This window comes from Neopsephotus bourkii, unplaced genomic scaffold (assembly GCF_033783945.1).
Source record: "Neopsephotus bourkii isolate Nb327-2 ecotype Australia unplaced genomic scaffold, CSIRO-AGI_Nbou_v1 NB_168, whole genome shotgun sequence".
NCBI classification, from domain to species: domain Eukaryota; kingdom Metazoa; phylum Chordata; class Aves; order Psittaciformes; family Psittacidae; genus Neopsephotus; species Neopsephotus bourkii.
In genome coordinates, this window is record NW_026900684.1 from 10,053,735 (window position 1) to 10,076,865 (window position 23,131).

At 42.4% G+C, this 23,131-nt stretch overlaps 1 protein-coding gene and 1 long non-coding RNA gene across 3 annotated transcripts in view; both read right to left on the minus strand.

Moving 5' to 3' along the window:
• GALNT7 (polypeptide N-acetylgalactosaminyltransferase 7) overlaps nucleotides 1-6,458 on the minus strand; it is a 72,849-nt gene extending 66,391 nt beyond the window's left edge. The window contains exon 1 of one of the 2 annotated variants that reach the window (XM_061372520.1): nucleotides 6,303-6,458. In XM_061372520.1, coding sequence (XP_061228504.1) covers nucleotides 6,303-6,428 — 126 coding nt within the window. In that variant the 5' untranslated portion in view covers nucleotides 6,429-6,458. The remainder of the gene's footprint in view (nucleotides 1-6,302) is intronic. The other variant, XM_061372510.1, reaches the window with a different exon arrangement.
• A 1,887-nt stretch (nucleotides 6,459-8,345) lies between these two features.
• On the minus strand, nucleotides 8,346-13,444 carry LOC133222711 (uncharacterized). The gene is made up of 3 exons (XR_009728345.1): nucleotides 12,758-13,444; nucleotides 11,966-12,075; nucleotides 8,346-8,896 (listed from the first exon to the last, which is right to left on the minus strand). It is a non-coding gene; the product is annotated as an uncharacterized LOC133222711 (long non-coding RNA).
• Nucleotides 13,445-23,131: the final 9,687 nt, after the last annotated feature.

Genomic DNA, 23,131 nt, shown 5'->3' on the forward strand with positions numbered 1-23,131 from the left:
GTTTTACCCGTGTGATCCCCCAAACAGACACAATTACTACGATATTGTTGCATAATCTTACCCAAGAGTGCTGAGGATACTGCCCAAGTTTCTCCGGGTGGTCTGTATCTCCTCCTGCAATAGGATTCTTGAAAAGCAAACACTAGCCTTTACATAAGATTGTTGATTTTTCAGCTATTCAGTTCTTCTACATTACTCACAAATGTTAACACTTGGGGCTAGAATAGGACAAAGGAATCTTGTCACAGACATTGCAAAATTGCTCTCTCTAGAGGAGTAGACATTTACATAATTAATAGTCTAGAGATAATAATGAGTTCTTTACCTAACTTGTTACAGGGGATCTTAATTACAAGCGAGTTCAGGAAAGTTTTAATACGATCTATGTATGTGTACATAAATTGTGGGAATTATTTAGGCTTTTTTTCCCCCATTTCTTCACATTATTTTTAGTGTGGTCATTTATTTGCAATATAACTGGAATCATTGTTAAATGATTTTACTTTTAATATGACAGGGATTAGGGTTTTTCTACTCTCACAAGGGTGACAAAATATTTTTACAAGCTTTATCAAGGCCAATTTAGATTAAAGCACACATTAAAAAATTAGCATTTAATATCTCAAAACATTTTGCCTGTTATTGTCACTAGCAAGACTAAAGATTAAAGTAATAAACAGAGGTGGTGGAGGGAATGATGCTTACTTACTACAATGGCTATAGCAAGCTCACTTCATCCTTGCACACAGATTTCAAACCAAACTCATTGGTGTTAATTTCTGCAGAGTGTCACACAAGTAGTACTGATTTATCACATCTTTGACTGAAGAAGGTGGCATGCTTATGTCTAGCCCTGCACCTGTAGGGAGCTTTTCACACCCAGATGATGAATGACTCTGTTGAGCTTTCAGGTAATGCTGGCATGCCAGAACTGACTTGGTGCTCCTAGTGTTAGGTCTCACCTAATTATAGAAAGGCAAACCAGTAAAAAAAAGTGACTAACATACAGATAACCATACAAAGCAATTGGAGATATTAGTTTGCTCTTTCATCACATGTACCACAATGCATCACATTTTTACCAACTCAGACAACTCGAATCCCTTCACTGCTGAACACCGCTCTCCCTGTTACATCAGATTTATCATCTTGTTCTGATTCCCACCTTTCATCCAGTAATGATATCAACTCCAAATTCCTGCATCTAGGTTTCTTTTCTAAGCACATGTGTCCTTACTCCTTAAGGGAAAGTGGAGAATTTGCACTGGGACTTCCACCGCAAAGAATCTAATTTAAACCACAGTAACACTTCAAGTTCAGTCTACAACTTGTCATTAAGTTCTCAGTGACAATCCAGCCAAGGTATACAGTGGTCTCTAAAGGAGCAGAGAAGGGGTGTCACTAGAAAGCTCAGAAAAATGTCAATTCAGCTTTTGTTTCTTTTTTTAACTCCAAGTCCTCCACTTCCACACCATGAATTCTCCACCTTCTAGTGGCAATGTGCGAATTGTAATGTTTAAAAACTTGGCTGTTGGTGAGGGTCCACAGCCCCAGCTGCAAGCCCATCATCTGGTTTCCTGAATCAGAGGGACATGCCAGAATCAGAATCGCCATCTGCACCAGGGTCCTCAGCAGAGCCTCCCTTCCCAATCCAAGGATAACCCTCACTGTGGCATGGCTTCTGTGACACCTGGCAGCCAGGACAGCTAACCATGAGATGAGGGTATAAATGACAAAGGGTGGGAGACCATGGCCTTAAAAGCTCCTGTTAAGTTACAGACAACTGAGAGCACACCTGGCATAGGAGATGTACACGCTTACAGGTTTGGCAGGTGGAAGAGGAGAGCTGTCCAATTATACTTATGCACACACAAAGCAAAAGCAGGCCTGGGAACCCAGTCCAGAAACCGGAAAGCTGTTGATAAACAAATACTCCCTAAACAAAGGCCCATTTAGAACATGTCACTTACAGACAGAGAAAATTAAACACCTTCAATATGTGGCAAGACAAGTTAACAGTTGGCGGCTCAGATGCAGTGGCTATGGGCTAGCTAAAGTTGGGAAACACCATAAATCCTGTAGTGCTTCAAATCTGAAGCACCAGGTTCCCAGATACGAGGCCAGTCAGCCCATGCCAAGATTTCTGGGAGTGTTCCTCGCTGCATGTGAGAACTTACCTTGTGGGCTTTGCAATCTCAGCACCAAATTTCTGACTTGGGCAAGGTTAACCACACACTTCCAGCAAAACTTTTGCTATTGCTGTAGGCTTCAGAAGGGGACTAGGAACATGCTGGACACTGTTTCTTACTGTCCTTCATATGGACAAATGAATAGGGTAATTTCTGTCAGCTTCTTGGAGCACTCCAGTGAACATTAGAGGAAGTGAGAGACCACTGTTCATGGTACTGCTGCATAGACTATGAATAAGCAAAGCTGTACTTCCAACTTCGCTTCAAGTAGGCTTAACAGATACTAAAAAAGCCCCAAACAAACAACAAAATCAAAACTCCAAAACTAAACAACCAAAAACCCCCAAAGAAACATAAATCAAAACCACTAACTTCAATTGTACATAGCTTTGAAGCTTTGGAATATTAATTTGGTTAGATTTGGAGAGTTAAAGTTGACCCATGCTACACTTACTCCTCCAAATACACAGTTTTCAAAGTTTCAGTTACAAATCTTTCCTTACTGTTTCAGTACACTGATTCTGCCTGCTGTACTACCCACTCGTTGGTGATGCCAGCTTTTAAGGCTGTATCTCTGAGACTGATCATTAGTGATACATCTCACCGGAGATTAACAAGTCTGGGTAGAGCTGGGGTCCCTACAGCAATCTTCTTATGATGAATAGCTTCAAACCTAGGTCCAAAACTGTGATACTTTGACCCAGAAGATCAGAAAGTACTGGAAAACAGCCAAAAGACCCCACAACATACACATAATAAAACAGATCGATGATTCTACTTAATCTTTTTTTTTTCACAGCCATAAACAAGAGTGTCCCTGCCTAAATCTTTGGTACCCTTGTAATCCTTACTATCATATAGCAGATGTCCTTATTAAAGACTCTGAGAACAGACCTTAATATGTTTTCATTGTTTCTGTTTGGTTTAGGTTGGAAACTAAAAGCTCTTTAGGGTAAGTATTATTTTATTCTGTTTGGATATTTTGGATAATGATATTTTATTATTTATTAATGGTAATTTCTGATAATGACAATTTATTAGAAATGGTAATTTCTAGTAAATACTTAGGCTCTTCATCCAGATCTTGCAAGCACTTTTTCCTCAAATAGTGCCTTGAAGAAACAAAGCTCCACAGCAGTTACCTGGAGAAGACCTTTGTCCCCCCCAACTTCTGAGCATGCTTTCAATAAACACACACACCTGTGGTAGTCTTCTACCAGGTAGAAAGGTCTTATCTCCAACTGTATTACTATTATTACCTCTGTGTTCTCTCACTTCCTCCCTAAACCAGCCACTTTTCCACTTTCACTTTTTCTTTTAAAAGCTTTCTGTATATTAATCATCCTTCCTTTCCAACAGATCTCTGAAATATTTTAAAGTTATTAGAACAAACATAATGCAATATTTGAAGGGAGAATATACTTTTTTCAAGTACATAGTTATAACACTACTACAAGATCTTCAGAATTACTTATTCCTGCCTGCTGCTGTAAGCAGAAAAAGATTCAAGGTTATAAACATAAAAAGAACAACACAGCAGAACTTTTCATCTTTGTTGCTTTAATGCCTCAGTGTTATTAAAAAGAGGCCAGGGTTACAGTGCAAAGAGGGAAAAGGCACTGCCCAAGGTTAGCGATAAATAGGTAAATTCTACTTTAAGCTGGTTTGAGGGGGAATTCTATGTCTCCGGGCTAGCGCTTTGAGAGCAAGAGGGTGTTGTACCAGAAGAATTACTCTGTTATCTTTAGCTTAACAAACTTTCAGGCAACTAGCAACAGAGCAAACAGGCACCTGTGTGACTGAACGCAGCACACACCTGGGCGTTTCAGAGAAGCAGTTACAATTAAACTCCCAGTTCCAATGTGCTAGCACTATATAATCACAGCGTGTCTCTAGGTGGAAGACACAAGCCCACTCCATAGGGACCACACTGCCTCGCCTAGTAGGATGCAGCATATGCAGACCTTAATCTCTGGACCTACTCCTGTGCTCTGGCAGCTCCCCAGAAATACGCTGGAGCACTGCCAATACTGAGCCTGCTCACCAGTGCTTAACTAGGACTCCTCACCTGAGCAGCTTCTGAGGAAGAAAGCAGTACAAACCATGACATGCATTTAGGAATAACAGTACTGTTTCCCAGAAAATGAGGAAGCAGCATGTGTTACCCTCTCTTGTATATATCATGGCAACAAGTAAACAGCTGATCTAGCTAATGAACCAGATATTCTGTTTAGACTTCATCTTTGACAGTGTTTACTTAATATAATTGTATTTGTTCCCAACAAACACCGAATTATTTCCTGAAGTGGCTGTTATGGCTATTTCCTCCTCCAGCCAAGGCAAGGGTAATCAAGGCAGCATACTGCTTTATCAAGGGCTGGACTGTAAAACCTCTTATGACTCCTTTACTGCAACAGCAGCTAGATTTCCAAATTAGACCTCTCATGCGAATGGAGGTTGATACAAGGGTTCAGCTTAAAAGCCTTTGAGTGAATGCTTTCAGGCTTGTGACAAAGGACAGCATGATTCATTGCAGCACCTGAATAAGTTGATACAGCACACACACTGTAGGACTGCAATATTTCACTTGTCACCCCAGAATAATCACCTGAAGATGGTCACTGCCCTACACAGCAACACAACCAGACCTCCTTTTTCTTTCTTCCCAGAGGATGTCATTTTACAGGTCTGTTACCACTTCCTAAGCAGGAAAAGCAACTCAACCGGATTTGATGCAAAATGTTTACTGCCTGATGTTTTTTGGGGGGAGGTATGCAAATAAAATTCCTGATTTTTTTTCTGTACATGGGAAAGCCTATGCCGTGCCTAGAAGAACAGATTACAGAAACTTCACTGCTTAATAAACTGTGTATCTCCAATATGGCCTATTATCTCAGCAGTAACTGCCAAGACACAGCAAACTATAACAGCTTCAGAAGACAGAGCATCTGCTGAAGGAGTCCAAAGTCATTTCCAGTTTTCAAAAGCAAGAATTCAGTCAGCTCACTTGCCTTCTGCAATTATTCAAAGCAGCCCACTAGGAAGGGCCAAGATCACTAGTGAACACATCACAGAAGATCACTTTTTAATGTAAGCACTGTAAAATTTTATGACTTTATCAAGATTAAATGAATCTTCACTATTCTTACTTCTAACCAATCTCCTAATCCCAGCTATGTTCCACAGCTCTAAAACATCTGGTGAAATGGATAGAGCACTTTGACTCGTTCCAAGACCCTGGTGTTGTAGGGTCAGATTATTCTCACTTGACTAACATGGCCTGCAAGGCTCTCGCTACGGACCTGTTTGCTGACTTCCTGAAGCATTTCTAAAGGCTACTGCCCCTTTCGGCCGACACACTGCCCACCCCGCGCCTCACGGGTCTCCCCCCCCCCATTTCAGAGATCTGCACTGCCACCACCATCAACCCGACACCTTGGGGCTGTTCTTCAGTGAACCGAACTGCTGCTTCTCCTTGGCAAAACGTGCCGTTGGGTTACTAAAACGTCAGAAAGCCGATCCCCGGAGGCGGGGTGGATGGGAGGGGGGAACACCTGCACCCTTCGCTGAAGCCCGGGGGAACCTTTGCAGGATGCTTACGCCGCGCACACCAGCGCGGTTATTTTCGGGGTGGAAAACCCCCAAAGGCGGCGCGAACCCACGCGGTTTGAGTGTGCAGGGCACGGCCGGCGGGGAGGTCCTGGGTAAGGGCCCCATTGGAGCACTGCCCACACCACCACGCCGGCGGCAGACACCAGCTGCGAGCTTTCCCCCCGGCCTCGGCGGCCGGGGGTGCTGCGGAGGAGACCAGACACCCGCCGGGGCCCATCGGAGAGCAGCGGCCCCAGTCCTTTCCGCGGCCCGGCGAGGGCAGCATTACGGCGGCGGCGGGCCGAGGCTCGGCGGCGCCCGGGCAGGGAAGCCGGATCCGGGGGACAGCTGGGGCCGGCGCCACCGCTCCGCGCTCCCCTCTCAGGCCTGCAGCGCCGCGGGCCTGGCAGCCCCCCCCCCCCGGTCGCTCGCTCGCAGCCGCCGCCGGTCACATCCCGGGAGGCGGCCCCGCCACCCGCTCTGTCCCGCCCGCCCCGCTGCCCGGCGCGGCCGCACACTCACCCGCGTCCGTCCCGGGGGAACCGGCTCCTCGGTACGGGGCGACAGAGAGGACCAGAGCAGCAGTAGCCCCAAGAAGCTGCCCGCCAGCAGCACGGCGCGCAGCAGGAAGCCCAGCTTCAGCCGCATCCTCCCGCCCGCCCTCTCCCTCCCGCCGCCGCGCACGCAGCGCCCGGCCCCGCGCACCGGCGGGCTTCCGCCCCCCGCGGCCCCACCGGCACCTCCTCCTCTCCCCCTTCTCCCCCGGCCGCCGCTGCTCTCCAGCAGCCGCCCGCCTGCGGAGGCTCCCCCCCACCGCCGCACGTACAAACTTTCTGTGTTTTTTCTCTTCTCTGTCTCGCCCCTCTTTTCCTTCCTCCCTCCCCCTGCGCCCCAGTAGGCTCCCCCACTGCCGGCTGCTCGCCTGCCTGCTGCCTCCCCGCTGTGCACAGCGGCCGGGGCGATGCGGAGCAGGAAGTAGCCGCCGCGGGAGCCGCGGTTCCACGTGGCCGCCCCGCACCGGGCAGCCGCTCCCGCCCCGGCACCCAGCTCCCGCCCCGGTGGTAGCAGCGGGTGTGTGCTCCCGTTACACCTGCTCCTGCCGTGGGGTTAACGGCGCCTGCACCCCGCCCGGAATAATGGCACGGAATGGGAGAGCTAGAGCTGGGGGCTGGCTTTCCTCAGCCAGCCGGATGGGCAGCTCCGCTCTGGGCACCGACTTGTAAAAATCGAGGTGTAAAAGCTCGGCTCCAGTGGTTGTCACAGGGTAGCACAGGCCCATTAGTTATTGTTTGCAGCCTGGGCACACTAACACCGAAAAGTCAACAGATCTGTCTTGAGGGTAGCAGATTAAGTAGCAGATTACAGAGACGTTATCGGCCCTTATCTTGCACGTAGTTTGTTACTAATTTTCTGCACTAAAAGTTAGGCATCCTGTTTCCTCCTTTGAAGGAGTCTCGCACGTGCACACACGCATGCAAACCCGATGTGAGCTCTTCACAAAGCAGAGTGATGCAAGAACAGTACTTCCAAAGTAATACTTTTGCCTTTACTGTGTATTCAGTGCTATCCGCTTGCTTTGATGTTTTTCAGATCTATTTCTTGTGTGCACTGGGAGGATATCACATCGAAGGATCCTAAGCGTTAACTTCAATGATAAGCACTGTAGAAATAAAACAGTGTATTACACTCTGAACAGGATCACTTTGGAGGAAAAGAAACCCCAAACCCCAACCCATACCTATGTGACTTTTGTAGTTGCACACACCTGGATACAGAAGTCTTTGTTTATTCATATAACTTGTGCTATAGCACTGTATGATCTGCCACCTCCCTCCCCCCACCCATTCTTTAAGGGCACAGCTCGAGACTTAGAAAAACACAATGTTCAAAGCATGGGCAACAGTTCTAATCCTTAGGAGTGTTTGCAAAGCCCTGTGACTTCCAGGGGTCCCCAGCAGTGTTTTCCCCAAAGCCCCTGCCCTGTTTTAGGTTGCAGTAACCACAAAAACAACCCAACACAAAAGTTTGTGTGACTGTTCTCAGGTAGACAATAGCACAAGCCTGGGAGGGATTGTTTGCTGTTTTAGCAAGGAAGGGCATACGGTTGAGATGCCCGGCTCTAAGCAGACCCCTTGGCTTAGCAAGCTGAGTAGGAAAGGGCAGGTTGGGGCTACAAACTGTGAAGCTTTGTAGGCTGTCGAAAAGGTATGGAAGTGTTCCTGACAACTCTTCTTTTCACTGCCTTATGGAGACCTTACTGTAGCAAAAGGGGCTCTTTCCTCCCGTTGTTTTATTATCCATTTTTGGGATCCCTTTTCATTGTCCTGTGTGGGTGTTGTGAGCACATTCAAAGAGAGTAAGAAGAAAAAATAAGTTACCTTTAGCACTGCACAGAGGGCTCTGTAAAACTGGCTACATTCAAGCGATGTGATACCACTCTGATGCTGCTTGTTAAAGCTGAGAGTGACAGGGACAGAGCCCTCTGCGTGCGAGTCAATACGATGTGAATTCACATTAGTAAAGTTGCCTGCAGAAACCTTGTTTTGTTTGGTTGGTTGGTTGGGTTTTTGTCTGCTTTTAAATGGAGGCTTATGTTCTGCAGAAACCCATGGATGAGCCATGCATCCGAGATCATCACAGAGTGCTGTAGACTGTACAAAACCCAAGAGTTTGGTTTTAGACAGCAGAAGTGTTGCCGTCAGTGAATTCCCCCATTAGTTGTCTGAGGGCAGTGGTTTCTGTATTGGGCATTTACAAAAAACCCTTTTCCCCCCGAAAGAGAAGTTGGTGCCCACTGGGAGGCAGCACGGGCCAATAGACAAGGTATTCATGCCAGCCAGCCCCACTCCCTTCTGAAACTACCCCTGACAGCAGACTGGAAAAATCATCATGCTTCTGTTTTACTATTACACCTGCCTGCTCTGGTCCCACCACAATAGGGAGCATCATCTACATTTTTTCCTCACACACAGGCCATGCAGTCTGACTGCAGAAGCATTAGGTTAATACTGACCTTGGAAGTAGTTTTTTTTTTCCCGTTTTATCCTCATTAAGACGTGGAAGTTTCAGATTCTGCACTTGCAGTTTTTCCTATGTAGTGAAGTACCTGGAAAGACCTGCAGAAGATATTTTAGATCTTGCTGAATTCAGACTGGTAAAGACAGAAAACTCAAATTCAAATTGGCTTTGGACTGCCTCCAGTAACATTCAAAACTACTTTCAAAGTCTTTTACAACCTGGACAGGGGAAAGGGAGGGTTAAACATGGATTTTTGCCTCTCTCAGTTGCAAAATACTGTAGAAACCATGATGCTTTTTACAATCCATCCAGCACTAAAACAAGACACAATCCCCACTGTTATTAGGGAGTTAATCAACCTCTGTCAGACTGATATACTGTCATTCAAATGCTTCTAACAGACTTGCAACTGTCATAATATTTGTATCTATATGTGGACATGTCTGCTGCTTGCTGCACAGAAATCATGTTCACTTATCCATATGCCTCCAAATAAATATCCAATGGTGTCTAAGTCTTTACAAAGCCTTGCTGCTCTTGAACTAGAGACCTACAATGACCTTGAGGTGAAGTATCCGATTACCAATCCCCTAAGCCAGGCAGTTGCCTTATTGCTGGGGATTTGGGGGATGGTGCCTGGAGCAGGGTCATTAGCAAATGTCAAAATCTCATGCAACTGCTAGCACTAGAGAAGCACCAGGATCTGGATACGCCTCTTAACTCTTGTCCTGAATATGTGGCCGTAACAAAGCACTCTGCTTGCTCATTAACACAGTGTTTGAAACGAAATTCCTACAGAACTTTTGTACCTATTAAGATGAAAACTGGAGAAAGTTCCGTAATACAACAAAGCTGCTCTGAGGGCTTCGCTGTTCATTTGCTTATCTGCGGGTTGTTTTCTGTCAACACACAGATCTCCTTTGTAAAATCTGCAAGTCAGGGACCAACCTCTCTTTCTACTGAGTGCAGTAAGCACAAAACACAAATTGTGGGTTTGGTTTTGGTTGTTTCCCTCCCCCGCATGTAAATAGGTCCTTTGAAATTAGCGATGGTGCGCAGGTGCTGGCTGGGGTACAGTTAATTTTCTACATAGTAGCTAGTGTGGGCTACGGTTTGGGCTTGTGCTGGAAATAATGTTGCTAACACACAGCTGTTTCAGTTGTTGCTGAGCAGCGCTCGCAGAGTCAAGGCGTTTGTGTCAAGGTGTTTGTGCTTCTCACCCGACTCCCCCCAGTGAGGAGGCTGCAGGTGCACAAGAAGCTGGGAGGAGGACACAGCCAGGACAGCTGACCCAAACTGACCATAGATATTCCATACCTTATGGTGCCATGCTCAGCATATAAATCTGGAGGAAGAAGGAAGTGGGGGGGCCTTTGGAGGGATGGCATTTGTCTTCCCAAGTAACCATTACTTGTGGTAGAGCCCTGCTTTCCTGGAGATGGCTCTAATATCTCTCTAAATACCTGTCTGCCCATGGGAAGTGAATGAAAACCTTGGTTTGCTTTACCTGTTAAACTGTCTTTTTATCAACTCACCGCTCTTCTCACTTTTACCCTTCTGATTCAATCCCCCATTGAACTTGGGGGGGGGGGGTGGGAGGGGGGGAACTGAGCAAGTGGCTGAGTGGTGTTGGTTGCCAGGTGGGGTTAAAATATGACAAATGAATTGTAGACATCAAGCAATTTCACTTTCTTAGAAGTTTCCATATCTAACTACCAATGCTTCATTTAATACAGCATTTCACTACACTCTAGGCTTCACGTAACACAAATTTGGTCATGCTTTGATTAAACAAGAAAGTGCTAGAAAGAGCCAGCTGGCAGGGAGTAACTTGCTTTCCTAAACTGAATACCCTCGACACAAGCAACACCTCTGCTCCAGTGAAAACTTCCAGCTCCCTTTTCACACCTCTTCTGACCTTCCCTACTCCAGTGCCAGCTCTTCTAAGGTCATTTACATTTGAGTAGTCATCTCTGAACAAATCTGATGTAGTTTTCCGTATCCCTACATATTGCCACACTGACACTTATGGAAAACTCTTGTGTGCTGCTAACTGAACTACTGGGGTGTCAAGGTGGAATCCAAGACACTCCTTCCCTAGTTTGCATCTGAGAAGGTAGAAACTCTACATGTGGCTGGAGAAGCCTATCCCGATTTACCTTAATTTATGTTAATCAGGCTCATCCTCCCTTCTGACACTGCCCCCAGCACTGAATGATTTGCAGTGAGATTCTGGATTAATGAGGTGATACTATGATGGAGATAAAACTATGCCCTAAATATGTACAATGCATGTATATTTAACCTCACAGTTGATAAAAAGGAACTACAGGATTTAAAATTCTTAATTTCTGGGATTGTTTTAAAAGTAAGTCAAATAAGTGACTCAGTAATATTTAATATGTGCTTTTGCAAATTAGACTGTGATGTGCTTCATCTTCATTGTTTTGTGTTAATGATCTCTAGCCTTTAGTATCATTCCTCCTGTAATTCTCATTTATTTATTTATTTATTTATTTTTAACAGAGGTCTAGCAACATGTGTCCTACCAAAAATGATCCTTCCAATACTTCAGGATTTGAATGGATGTTTTTGGCAGAGTGCAGTTTGCCTCATTTGCTTTTCCTGTCATTTTTATGAAGAACATGTTATGAAGCTCCTGTCATTACATTTAGCCCCCATACTCCTGTTATGCCTACTTATTTGGTTTTCCTCCTGCTATATCACCTCTAGCTACTCTTCTCTTTTCCTACACAACAGTAAATGAGCTCATTATTTTGTACTGGTCTGGATTCTACCCATGTTCTGAAGACTGGAATGTAAGAAGCCGTTTGTTTTTTTTCAGCTGCCCTTTTTTGGTATTGAGTACCAATCAATGTTTATTAGCAATGTTGTATTATTAATACTGCTTTTCTCTGAAGAAATTTAACTTCTTTCAGATTTGCAAGTCCTCAAAACATCCACACTATGATGAGTGTTGACAATCCTTGACAGATTTAGATCTCATTAAAATAGTGGAGGGGATGGTCTGTTATGTGGGTGTTTTATTTAAGTTTGAAGAGAACTGGATTGATTCTAAGTGCGGGTTTGCCATTTTAAAGGTAAAAAATATTTTAAATGTCTATTATTTTATTTTATTTTTATTTTTTATTTTTAAGAACTCTCACCTGTATTTTGAGCCAGATGTAAGTAATCAGGTCAGGTCCAGAAAGTATGCTTTTCCAAGGTATCATATTTCTGAGTATGAACAGAAATTAACTTGCATCATTTCCTGAATCTAGGGCAGAGAAAATTGAAATAGGTTGCTGCAATTTCTGTTATGCTTAAAAAAAAAAAAAAAAGAGTGGTGTAACCACCCACATTTCAGATGCTGATTTACTTTTCCAGAAAACTTTTAAAATATAGAATATTAGTGGAGTTAATTTGATGAAATTGTCAGGCTGAACAAGATCTGCAGTACATGTGAGGTGCAAACCGGAAAATTTTGCAACTATAAATTAATGAGATTTTCATATTTCTGTATTTTTTACTATTTAGTGATAAAGTGTTGGTAGTCTAATATATAACTGGTAACTTGGGAATTATCAATTCAGTATCATACTTGCTATATTGGCTGTAAAACTTCAATAACTTTGACAGTTTTTTCTTCAGGATACATTCTGCCATGTTGCTCAAAATGAAACAAAACCTAACTACTGAAGATAATAAACATTTATAAAGCACACAATGAGTTCAATAAAGCCAGCGTGTCAAATCTGAGCAAGATCAAACCCTATGAAGCTTCACAGACAGACACTTGAGACTTACAAAGAAAAGCATGGACATGCAACAGTTACTAGTCCCTAAACCAAGTATCTGTTGTTGTTCCTTAGTCACAGGATAAGTGTGCAAAGTATTATTTCAGAAAGTGTCATTGGCCCTTTTTTACATAAATAAGTAAAAGGTAAATTAATAATTACTGGGAAAGTCCAGTTCAGTAGATAAGCTTATACATTAACATTGAAATAGTAGAAACTGAGCAACATCACAGAGATCGTCTGGGCTCTGTTTTTCAGACTGGGGTCCCTGGATGCTTGGAGAATGGGGAAGGTCTCAGCAACAGAAAATGACAGCAGGACTATTGCCATTAGTCATTTAAAGTTTTCAGGGCAGAGCCTCCTTCACAAATTGATGACTGGAAGTTGAGAGTCTTAGTAGCAATGAATCATAAAAGCACTGCCAGACAGCTCCAAGCTTTGTTACTTCTTCCAGATTTTATAAGTTCTAAGTTTGATATTGCCAGCAGCTGAGCTGCTATTTGAAGAGAAATTCTTAAACAGTAGATTATTTCTATTATGTATGGTCTGACACCAAGTTGTATTGATTAGTAATTCAATGAAATGATTCTGTTGTAAAAGACATATTTTGCGGGAATTGCTTGTGGAATTGCAGGCAATAGCAGCTGTTGGATCATAACACTGCACACATTCAAGTCTTTTACTAAATATAATCATAATGAAAAAGATTTCATAAGGGCTATAGTACAACATGCAGATGCATCATTTTGTGGTAGTTTCTCCCTTTTCTCAGATCCAAAGTTACATACAGATATCCTTATTTGATATGAATTAAATGATTCCCAACTTGTGCATTTTTAACTCAAGTATTGAGATGGATACTCCTTTCAACTTTTTGTTTTTAAATGTTTACCATCTTTCTCCCAAACTGAAAGCTAAGCCAAAAAACCCCACAACAACCCACAACCAAAAAAACCACCCACACAAAACCCACCCAACTTCACCAAAAAAATTCCTAGACCTGTCAAAAAGACTTTGAAATAAAGGTGAAGAACTGTAATAAAGCCATCATCTTGGCAAGCTGAACTCTGCTGCTTTTTAGTCACCTGTGACAAGTAATAGTAACAATGGCAGGATCTCATCCATCTTCAAGTACTGCAGGTTTTCAGACCTCTCAATTCACTGCCACTCAAACCCCTTTTTCTAATGTATAACTGCAGTGACTTAAAAACTAGTGGGCTGAGTATTCCCATTAAACCAAATATTGTCTAAAATTCCCTGCAATTAGCAAGAAGCAGATTTCTGTATTGTACTTTCATTTTAATACTGGCTTAACTGAATCTTTGTTCTGAGTACTTTGATCAACTCAGGGACATCCTTTAAGTTCAGAATTTACTTGGAGTTCACAGAGTAAGAGGGAATAGACTAATTTAGAGTTTTGTCCTTAAAAAAAAAAATCAATTTATTTCACTGGTTGTAACTTGAGACTCAACACGCTTATAGAGCACATTACTGAAACAGACATTATTTCAAATTAAACTGAAGAATTGCTGATACTTTAACAAATGATAGCTGCTCCTGTAAACCTTAGGCCAAAGTGAAGTTTATTCCATTCCTCATTTGCTATCAACAACTTTGACATATTTGTATGTACTTAAAAATGAACACAGCATGTGTGTGGTGAATTGGTTTCCCCCTGGCCGAGATGGTGTTTTGGGACAAAGTAGAAGCAATAGGAAAACTTCATATTCTGCTAAAGCATGGTGATCCACAGCAGGGCTTTTGTAGACTCTTGACTAAGTACTTGGAAAACCTGCTTGACTTCTTACTAACCTACAAGACACAGGAAGCTAATTCATGTCTTCAATACACTTTAAATCTAAATAATAATATGAATTAAAATTAGTGTAACAACTTGTTTGTCTTTCAGGCTTATATCCAAGCGCTCTTTTCAAACTTGCCCTGCGCAGCCTTTGGTGTCAAGGTGGATTAACAGAAACGATGAGAAAGAGGCACTGTTCCTTGCTACATTTAGGTCAGCCCTGATACTCTCTTGCTTGTATCTAGGCCATGTCTAATTAATCCTGGAATATTTCATCACTGCTGGATTACCTCTGTCAGCTTCTCCCACGGAAACCTGGCAGCAAAAATTTTTACCTTAGGTGAGGAAATTCCCTTTTCTAAAGACAAATGGGTGTGTGGTTTTTTCATCATTTAACTACATAATGTTTTTGCAACAACTTACTGAGCCCTTAGGATATAAAGCATTTAGCAGGGTGAATACCTTCACTTGAAATTAGTGGAATCTTGTACTGATTTAAATAGAGCCAAGATTTCACCTTGAATTGTTTTTAGGATAAAAATTACCAGTTATGGTTTTCTCAACTTTACATTTGATACTGCTATTCAAAAGAATCACATTTTTCTTCTTTTTCTAAGCTAAACGTGAATACATGGTGTTTAATCAAACTCAAATCAGAAAGATCAGATCTGCAAAATAAAGTAAGTACTCCACCTAAAATCCTGTTGCAAATCAGGAGAAGTTAAGGGGCTGAATTTTACTTGTGCACTTTAAACGGCAGTCTGCAGTATTCCGTGGTATTATTAGAATTACGTAAACAGTTTGCAGAGACACATCAGCGTGGGAGGTTCTTAAATCAAGATGAGCTTCACTGTGGAGCAATGGATACGCAACTGCTGACCACTGAAAAATAATTCAGCACACTTACTGAAATAGGGATACACTGAAACCCTGTATCACAATAGTGATGCACAGAATCATAGTACTAAAAATAGAGCATTAATGGCATCGCTAAATTCATATGCATTTATGCTAGTTGCTGGGTGTCTCAAGCAATACCATGTTTGCATCCTGGGGGCAAAGTATTGTGACTTTTCAAATCAGAGCTCTATAAACATGCATTATTCTAGTATGCACAAGGCCAGATGATTTTTTTTATACCTGATGATAAAGTACTAAATGAGAAGACATCTTACTACTTGCAGAAGAAGAAATACCTGTTCTTGGAGATCTATTAACATGCACTTAAACATAGGCCAAGAGCAACACAGGCATTTTTCTAGTGGGTGAGGTATCCTTTTTAACTCCACCCTTATCTTTTCAAATTATGTCCTTACAATCTCCTTTAATTAACCATCAAAAGGATTTTCACTGCATTTGGTACAGCACTGTTGTCAAACCCCTCATTAAAATGCTTCTACTGATACCTTAAGAATTATGAAACATTACAAATGTAAATAGGATGCAGACTTTTCACATACTTGTTTTCCTTTCCTATGAGAGTTGATTACTAAAGCTATTCATAAATGCTTGATACCAACACATTCAAAAAACCCATACTGAAAAACTTCTTGTTTAAAATTTCATTTGAGAAACAGTCAAATCAGTATCAATCATGAATTTTGCCTAAGTTAAGATTTACCTGACCTTCAAATGTATGGTTGTGGGTCAGCTGATACCTATATTAGCATGCCTTACGTCTACATACTGTGTTTGAGAAGCTGTCTTATATTTTAGGTCACATTAGAAGCAGGAAAGCAGATTTTCTTAGATGTAGAATGAGGGCATCTGCAGCGAAAGTACATAGACATGTATCTCGTTCCATAGCCATGCTGTGAAAATACCAAATTCCACTGTCTTGCGCTTAATGTTTTAGGATGAAACCACAGAGGTAATAAAATAATGTCAGTCATTTTGATAGGTTAAAAAATGCACACAGGCTGGTGATGCAATAGTAAAAATAATCTGAGATAGTGTAAATCCTCGCAGTTCACATTGCTTTTCCACTAAGGTCACCTGCTATGACACAGGACTTCAGCACAGGAGATGGACTCTAATCTTTTCCATTGTGACCCACATTTCTGGCTGTATTTCAAGTCCTACAAGTGGTAACAGTGTGCACTAAGGCAGGTAGACTGCCCAGATTCTAGTCATGCAGCTCAGTTCAGAGCTGGCGGATAACTAGATTGGTATAAGTGTTTCAGTAAGTGACAGGCTTCTTGATGTTATGCATTAAATAAGATAAAAATAAGCTTGATGGTGTGGGACAGGGTATGCTACTGAGAGACTGTAGTGTATTTTTCCTTTTGCTTCAGAGATGTTACCTCTTCTTATTCTTTTTCACTCATTGCACAAAGGGTGGCTTAATGGTGGTTAACGATATAACGACACCAAACTGTTCTCTAAACTTATCATTCCCCATCGTGCAGTGTTCACTAGGCTACTGAATTTTCATCACTGTTTTCTGACCAGCCTCTCAAATTCATCAGCCTTAAGTAGACTGTTAGTGAAAGTTCCAGTTGTTGGATTTATCTATAGTCTTCGTGATACCAGCTTGATGATACAGAGATAGATGGGTACTGGGAATTATTTTTGTGGATTATACAAGCTCTGAACTTGGAGTGTTATTGCCCTGTACACAGCAGAAAAACACAGAGTTGTTATTCCAAAAATATATTAGTCACTTTAACTTAAAAAGTAACTAGAATCTGGATTTTAGACTGTTAGGCATAATTTTCATTAATTAAACAAGCAGCAATTGCTTTGCAATCTAGACAGAGATGCACTATTAACTTAGGCAGGAGTGATCAATTACTTGCACTCTCTGAAAGAGTAAGTGCATATAGTACATGTCAAATGCATGCAATTATCTTCAAAAAAGCTTTTAAGTTTTTCTGAGTGGCTGCACAACTTGAATTGTTGAAATTTAAAATACTTCATTGTATGTCTCCCAGAAATTGCTTCATCTGATAACTGTCCTCTCTGATCATTCAAAGCTTTCACCAAATCCTTCCTTCCCTCCTACTGCCCTTTTGTTAGTCATCACTCCCTATCTTTCCCCTCTCCCCCCCCCCAAAAAAAAAAAAAGAAGATTGCTTTATACAGTATAAGTTCCTCACCAGGCTACAACCTTGATACCAGGATTTCCAGTTTCCTGGTCAATTATCTGGGTACACTTGAAGAATTCTGTCCCTTCAATTATCTCCATTATGAATCCAAATGTTCCACCTTGCCCCACAGTGCATGGACAGGACTAGCACCAGCATCAACATCTACACTCACTACACAGACTAAGAAAAAGCCAGACCTCTTTAAAGCTTCTGGTGTCGCAGCCTTCTTCCTGCTACTTGCAGGCGTGGGAGAAACTTCTCAAAGTGATCAAATAAGCCTCCAGCACTTTAGGGTAATACCAGACTGTCACTGATGCATCCTGAGACCTAGTATAAAATACAAAGAATAGGCAGATGGATTCACAGGCAAATGAATTCATTTATGGCTCTCAACTTCTGACAGGCAAAGTCCTTAACAAATACCTGCACCCCGCCCAAGTTTATGACTTTGAGGTTCCTCACCTCTGCACAACAGCACATGCCATCATTACAACAGTTCTCATATTAAATGTGCTGACACCCTGGATTCTAAAGAAGTGGCAGAAATCAAGCAGGCAAATCTTTATGTAGTTCTCTGAACACGCTCAATTTTGCATTAAACATAAGCTCAGGGGTTCTGAGTATGTTCATCCTGATGTGTTTCATACCTAGATAAAAAAAGATGGTGCTTTTTTGTTTGTTTCTTTTGACCTAAGAAAGTCCATTGCTGCTTATCGCAGACCTGCAGTACTGTTCTGTCTGACTTTTAAAATAAAGTTGTGTAGTTATAGAATGACATTATGTAAATTGATCTGCCCAGAAATGCTTAGCAGATGCAACTGGTTTTCTTCATTCGCCTGTGATGTCGTGTTTCAAATTCAATACATTATTTTATGTATCCTGCTGACAGTGTTTATTTTTACAGCCATGAAACTCCCAGTGCTTGTCTATTCTTCCTCAATGCTAACAGTGTTCTGAACATGGCACTGGCTCACTGAAGCAATGAAAATGAAATAAGAGTCATCTTGGAAATGAGTCTGCTTAACGTCAGGACAGAGATTCCCTTGCCTTCTCATTTTGAAAACTTAGCATGTAAAATGCAAAAAGATCCTAGGAGCTCTGCAGGCTCAGCAGGGGAATACAAAGTTTTGGTACTGTCGTGCTGACCTGGTTTGGCTCTTATCTTTCTCTGTTTTTTTGCTTTGTACACTGTTTGCTGTGTATGTTTGCCCCGTGTTTGCTCAGTGCCTAGCACATTCTAGTCCAGTCTGTAACTAGAGCACCTACAGGATGGTGCACAGACTTACAGTCTCTTAATCCTAGAAGCTGAGAAAGCAAGCATGCACACACAACCTACTTACTCCAAGTTTGAGTATGTTTTCTATAGTTATAAAAACCCTGCAGGCATTTCAAAAGGCATATCTGCACTAATTGGAGTCAGTATCGCTTGCATGCCAGAGCTTTCCTCATAACCTCCAACTGCCATGGGTCCCCCCCAAGTTTTAACATTCGTATCATCCTGCTTCTTTGAGGACACATTTGAAAATGAGTTTCAAACTCACAATCTACCTCTAAACCAGTAATAAATCCTGTTTCAATTTTAGATTTCAATAAACCAGCTTGCATAGCAAGTCACAGCTTCCATTCCTGTTAAGTTGCTTAATTCCCTAAGACCCCTGAGGCTGTACTACCTGCAGCTGTTTGGTTCTTTTGACTGGGTATTTAATCTCCGATAATATAAGTACCTTTTGTGCACCAAATACTATATACCACTTTTCCTGGTTGTATTTTAATAAGCTTCCACCACTATTTTTATCCAATCATTCTTAAGGTTCACAGGCCAGATGCTGACTATGTATAAACCACGCAGCTCCGAATACATCAAAGAAACTCTATTCATTTGTCCCAGGATTTGGCTTCCTACTTCCAGTTTTACCAGACTTTTCTTCAACTAATCTTACAAATACCTTAACCACATCCACTTCCTACTGTACCCTCTCAATCCCTTTCAATTACCTCCTTCTTAACATATAACCCCTCTGTAATTCTTTCCCTTTAAATCCTTTTAAATCCTATTTTTTTCTCCTTTTTTTTTTTTTTAATTAGCTAATTGTTAGAAGCATTTGTAACTCTTTGAAATCGTACTTCTGAATGCATTGTGGTATGTTGACTCTAAGGGCTAAAGTTTCTAAGCAGCTTTCAGAATAATGAGATTTGTGTGCATGACTCCCTTGCGCTCCTTTAAAGATTTACTCCTTAGAGTTAAGAGATCTTACAAAAAACAGTTTCTTTGTGCTCCTGGCTTGTAAACAATGTGCTCAGAGCATGCGGCCTTTACCATGCAGTTACCCTTTTCCCAGCTACTTGTTGTGCCTGAGGAGCTTGTGAACATCTATCCCTAGCATGCAACTTTATAACCTGAGGGTGCTTCATCCTTCGCAGCAGCTGTTACGCTCTGCACTTTTTGTCCAATTTGCCTTCAGTCTGCACTTCGCATTTGTATGTGTAAAATAGTTGCACTATGCATTCCTCAGGCAGCAACAGGAAAATCATTCTTTTCTTCACCTGACTAACATTTCCACCGGTAAGTGGCAGCAGCTTGTAGGTATCTCATGTGAAGTTTCAGTCCAATCTGAAATGGTAGACCCACGTGCCATATTTCTCAAGTTAGCAATGCCTACAATGTTAATCTAAAATGCCTGGGTATTGCAGGCTGGCTTGGTTGCCACAATTGTTCCTGACATTTCACAGCCTGTTATACTTTGTATTATTATTTCACATCATGTTTCATGACAAATAAGCCTATCTAGCATCTAATTAATGCCTGCAGTATGCTTGACCTGGTCATTTGGGTTGGGCTTGCTGAGCCTAAGCTTGGAGGCCCTTGTTTGCTCTTACGCTAAAGCCATAGCACAGGTATGCCAGTGTGCCACGTGGCAAGCTGGCTGCGCCAAGCAAGGTGGGTTGGCTTGTGCCAATTGGTCCTGGAGTATTTACATTGCCTGAGGTAAGCCCGGCACTCCTTCCACACCTGCTGCTGGGTGTGCTCTCCCCTTCTGCTGCGGGACAGCCATCAATCTGAACCCCAAGGTTAGTGCTCCCTGATGTGAACCAGGGCACAGTCACATATGGTTGCTTTTTTTTCTCCTTCACAGCCCCCCCCCCCCCCCAGCATAACTGAACTACCTCTAAGCTTGTCATTTTCTTCAGAGCTAAACAAAGCATGTGCAGAAGCACTTTGCATCCTGAAAAAACATATTCTACTGCTTTCTCCATACACCACATTCTGAGTTCTGAGGTTTTGCCTCGTTTATAGCTTTTCAGTTAATTAGTTGATTCTGTTAATAATGAGCTATGTAAAATATAATTCCAAATAACTGGAGAATAAGAATGTTATGCAAGTCTCCTGTAAGGGAGGGAGGGAAGGAAAAAAGCTACCCAGTACAGGTTTTCACACATAGCCTCACTTGCCCTCCCCTTTCCTCAGGGATTATGGGACTTTAGTGACTTCATGATGACCCTGTTATCATGAAGTTACACATATACTTAAGTCATAATCAAGGTACCAAGGCTTGTGCTGGGTCTGTTCTTCACATTGCCCAAAGCTGTGTATTGGCTTTTCCATAATTAAGATGGCGCTGCTCACTGATTGCATTTAACTGTTCCTTAACCTAACAAAACCAAAAAGCCAACCAATTAAAATGTTAGCTGCAGAGTTTTTAAAGACCCTAGAAAGCATTAGGGTTACAAGAATACTATGCATTGCAGATAGACATGAAAAGCTGAATGACAGGTAGGAAGACAAAGCATAAAGAAAAGACTTGAATATTTCCACTTGTTAAGGTGTTCAGAAGGCTTTCTTAATTATGCTCTATTTCTTCCTTGTAAAAACTATGCTTTTATAATTATTTTAAAAATCCTTAACTTCTTAGTAATACAACTTTAACACCAAGCATGTTCCATAGGTATTCTAAAGTGGTGGTTTAAAAAGTTTCCGGCATTCAGAATGACCTGCTTGCTTAGTATGCACTGGGAGCAGAGGAGGCTGCAGAATCAAGGATGTGGGTAAATCCTCAATACACATTCCGATCCAGCACCTTTTAGTTTATTCTCTTTAAACACAGAGAGATGGGGGCTGGGGGCCGGTGTTTTTGCTACATTTGCTGCCCAGTGATCGTACTTGGCATAGCTACTTTAGAAGAGGTGAAGGAAAGGAAGGGCAGGCTTAGGCTTTTGTTCCTTGGCTAGTGTAGCGTTCCAGGTCAGTGAGCCAGGCTGCGCAGTTTGCTGCTGTGCATTCAGCCTCTTTCCCATATTAACTCCAGCAGCCTTAATACACTTCTGGGGGGGGAAAGCACTTTTCTTCTCAAAATACTTATCATCAGACACAGCTTATACAGGTTTAAGGAATTGTTACACAAATGCTTTAAGCATGCAAGAGTGAACTCCTGCAATCATATACAGCCTGAAGCGTGACAGTGTGCATCATGAATTGTAATTCTTTGAAAAGCTTTCCAATGAGAGGATTATCATGCCTGGATCCAGTAAAAGGACACAACAGTTCCCACAAATTCAGCCTATCATAAGTGGTAGGACTAAGCTGTCTTTGAGGATCCTAGATCTGATACTGTAACCAGTATCTCCGCAAGCAGCGTGCCATGTTTTACATCTGCTCTGCCAAGCACCGGCGCGGGAGAGTGCAGAAGAGAAGCCAAATGAAAGGTATTGATGCCAGCTCTTGTGGCTCTGGACCTTTTTCTGGTGAATTTTGGATGCCTGCCACTGGCAAACTGTTTTGTCATAGCAGCTTCAGAGTTGTGCCTCTTCCTCTTTCTTTGAGGGTAAAGCTTTCTCAGATTTCTAAAGGTCTCTGGGGACCTTCTCTGGACTCAGCTGGCTTTTCCAGCAGAAGGCACTTTTGTTGCTATGGCAGAGTGAGCCAGGGCCCCCGCTCCACTCAAGAGGTTTAGGGACTTTCATCTGAGGCATCGCTGCCACAAGTAAGGCAGCAATTAGGAGAAGCTTTCAGGTATCACAAGATTATGTATGCACTACCTGAGTTATCTGACATGGCACCTTTTGCTGCATATAGATAGCTACATGGGTTATGAAGCAAATTCTTTTTTTTTTTAATATTTTGTTTCATTTGGTAACTCAAAAGATTCATTTTAAGAGCTATTTGATGATGATGATGATGATGGTTTGGCTTCGTGAGCGAAGATTTGGGAAGGGCTTTAACCACACTTACTACAAGCACAATGACCAAGGGCAAGTGGGATATGCAAACCTGGGAAAAAGGGTGCTAAGGCAATCAGGAAGTGTCCAATCATGACTCTTGACTCCTGAGCAAACTTGAGGTACCCATGCGCTGATCTGCCCGCATGCAAGGTTGGATCTGCAGCTCCCCATGCACCTTGTCACCTACCATTTCAACCCTCGCTTGTCCATACAGACAAGTGAGAATAAGCCCTTCCAGCCTGCGCAGTGGATTTTTTAGGTGAAGCGCAGCTTGTGCAGAACTGGCCCCACCCTTTAAATCTCAGGTTTAATTGACACAGCCTAGTTAGCTAGGACAGTGGCAGCAAAGTCCAGAGGTCATAGGTTTTGGAAGAGTGTCCTTCTCTGATGGAAGACCATGCAAGGCCAGACGAGCTCCATCAGCCCGGG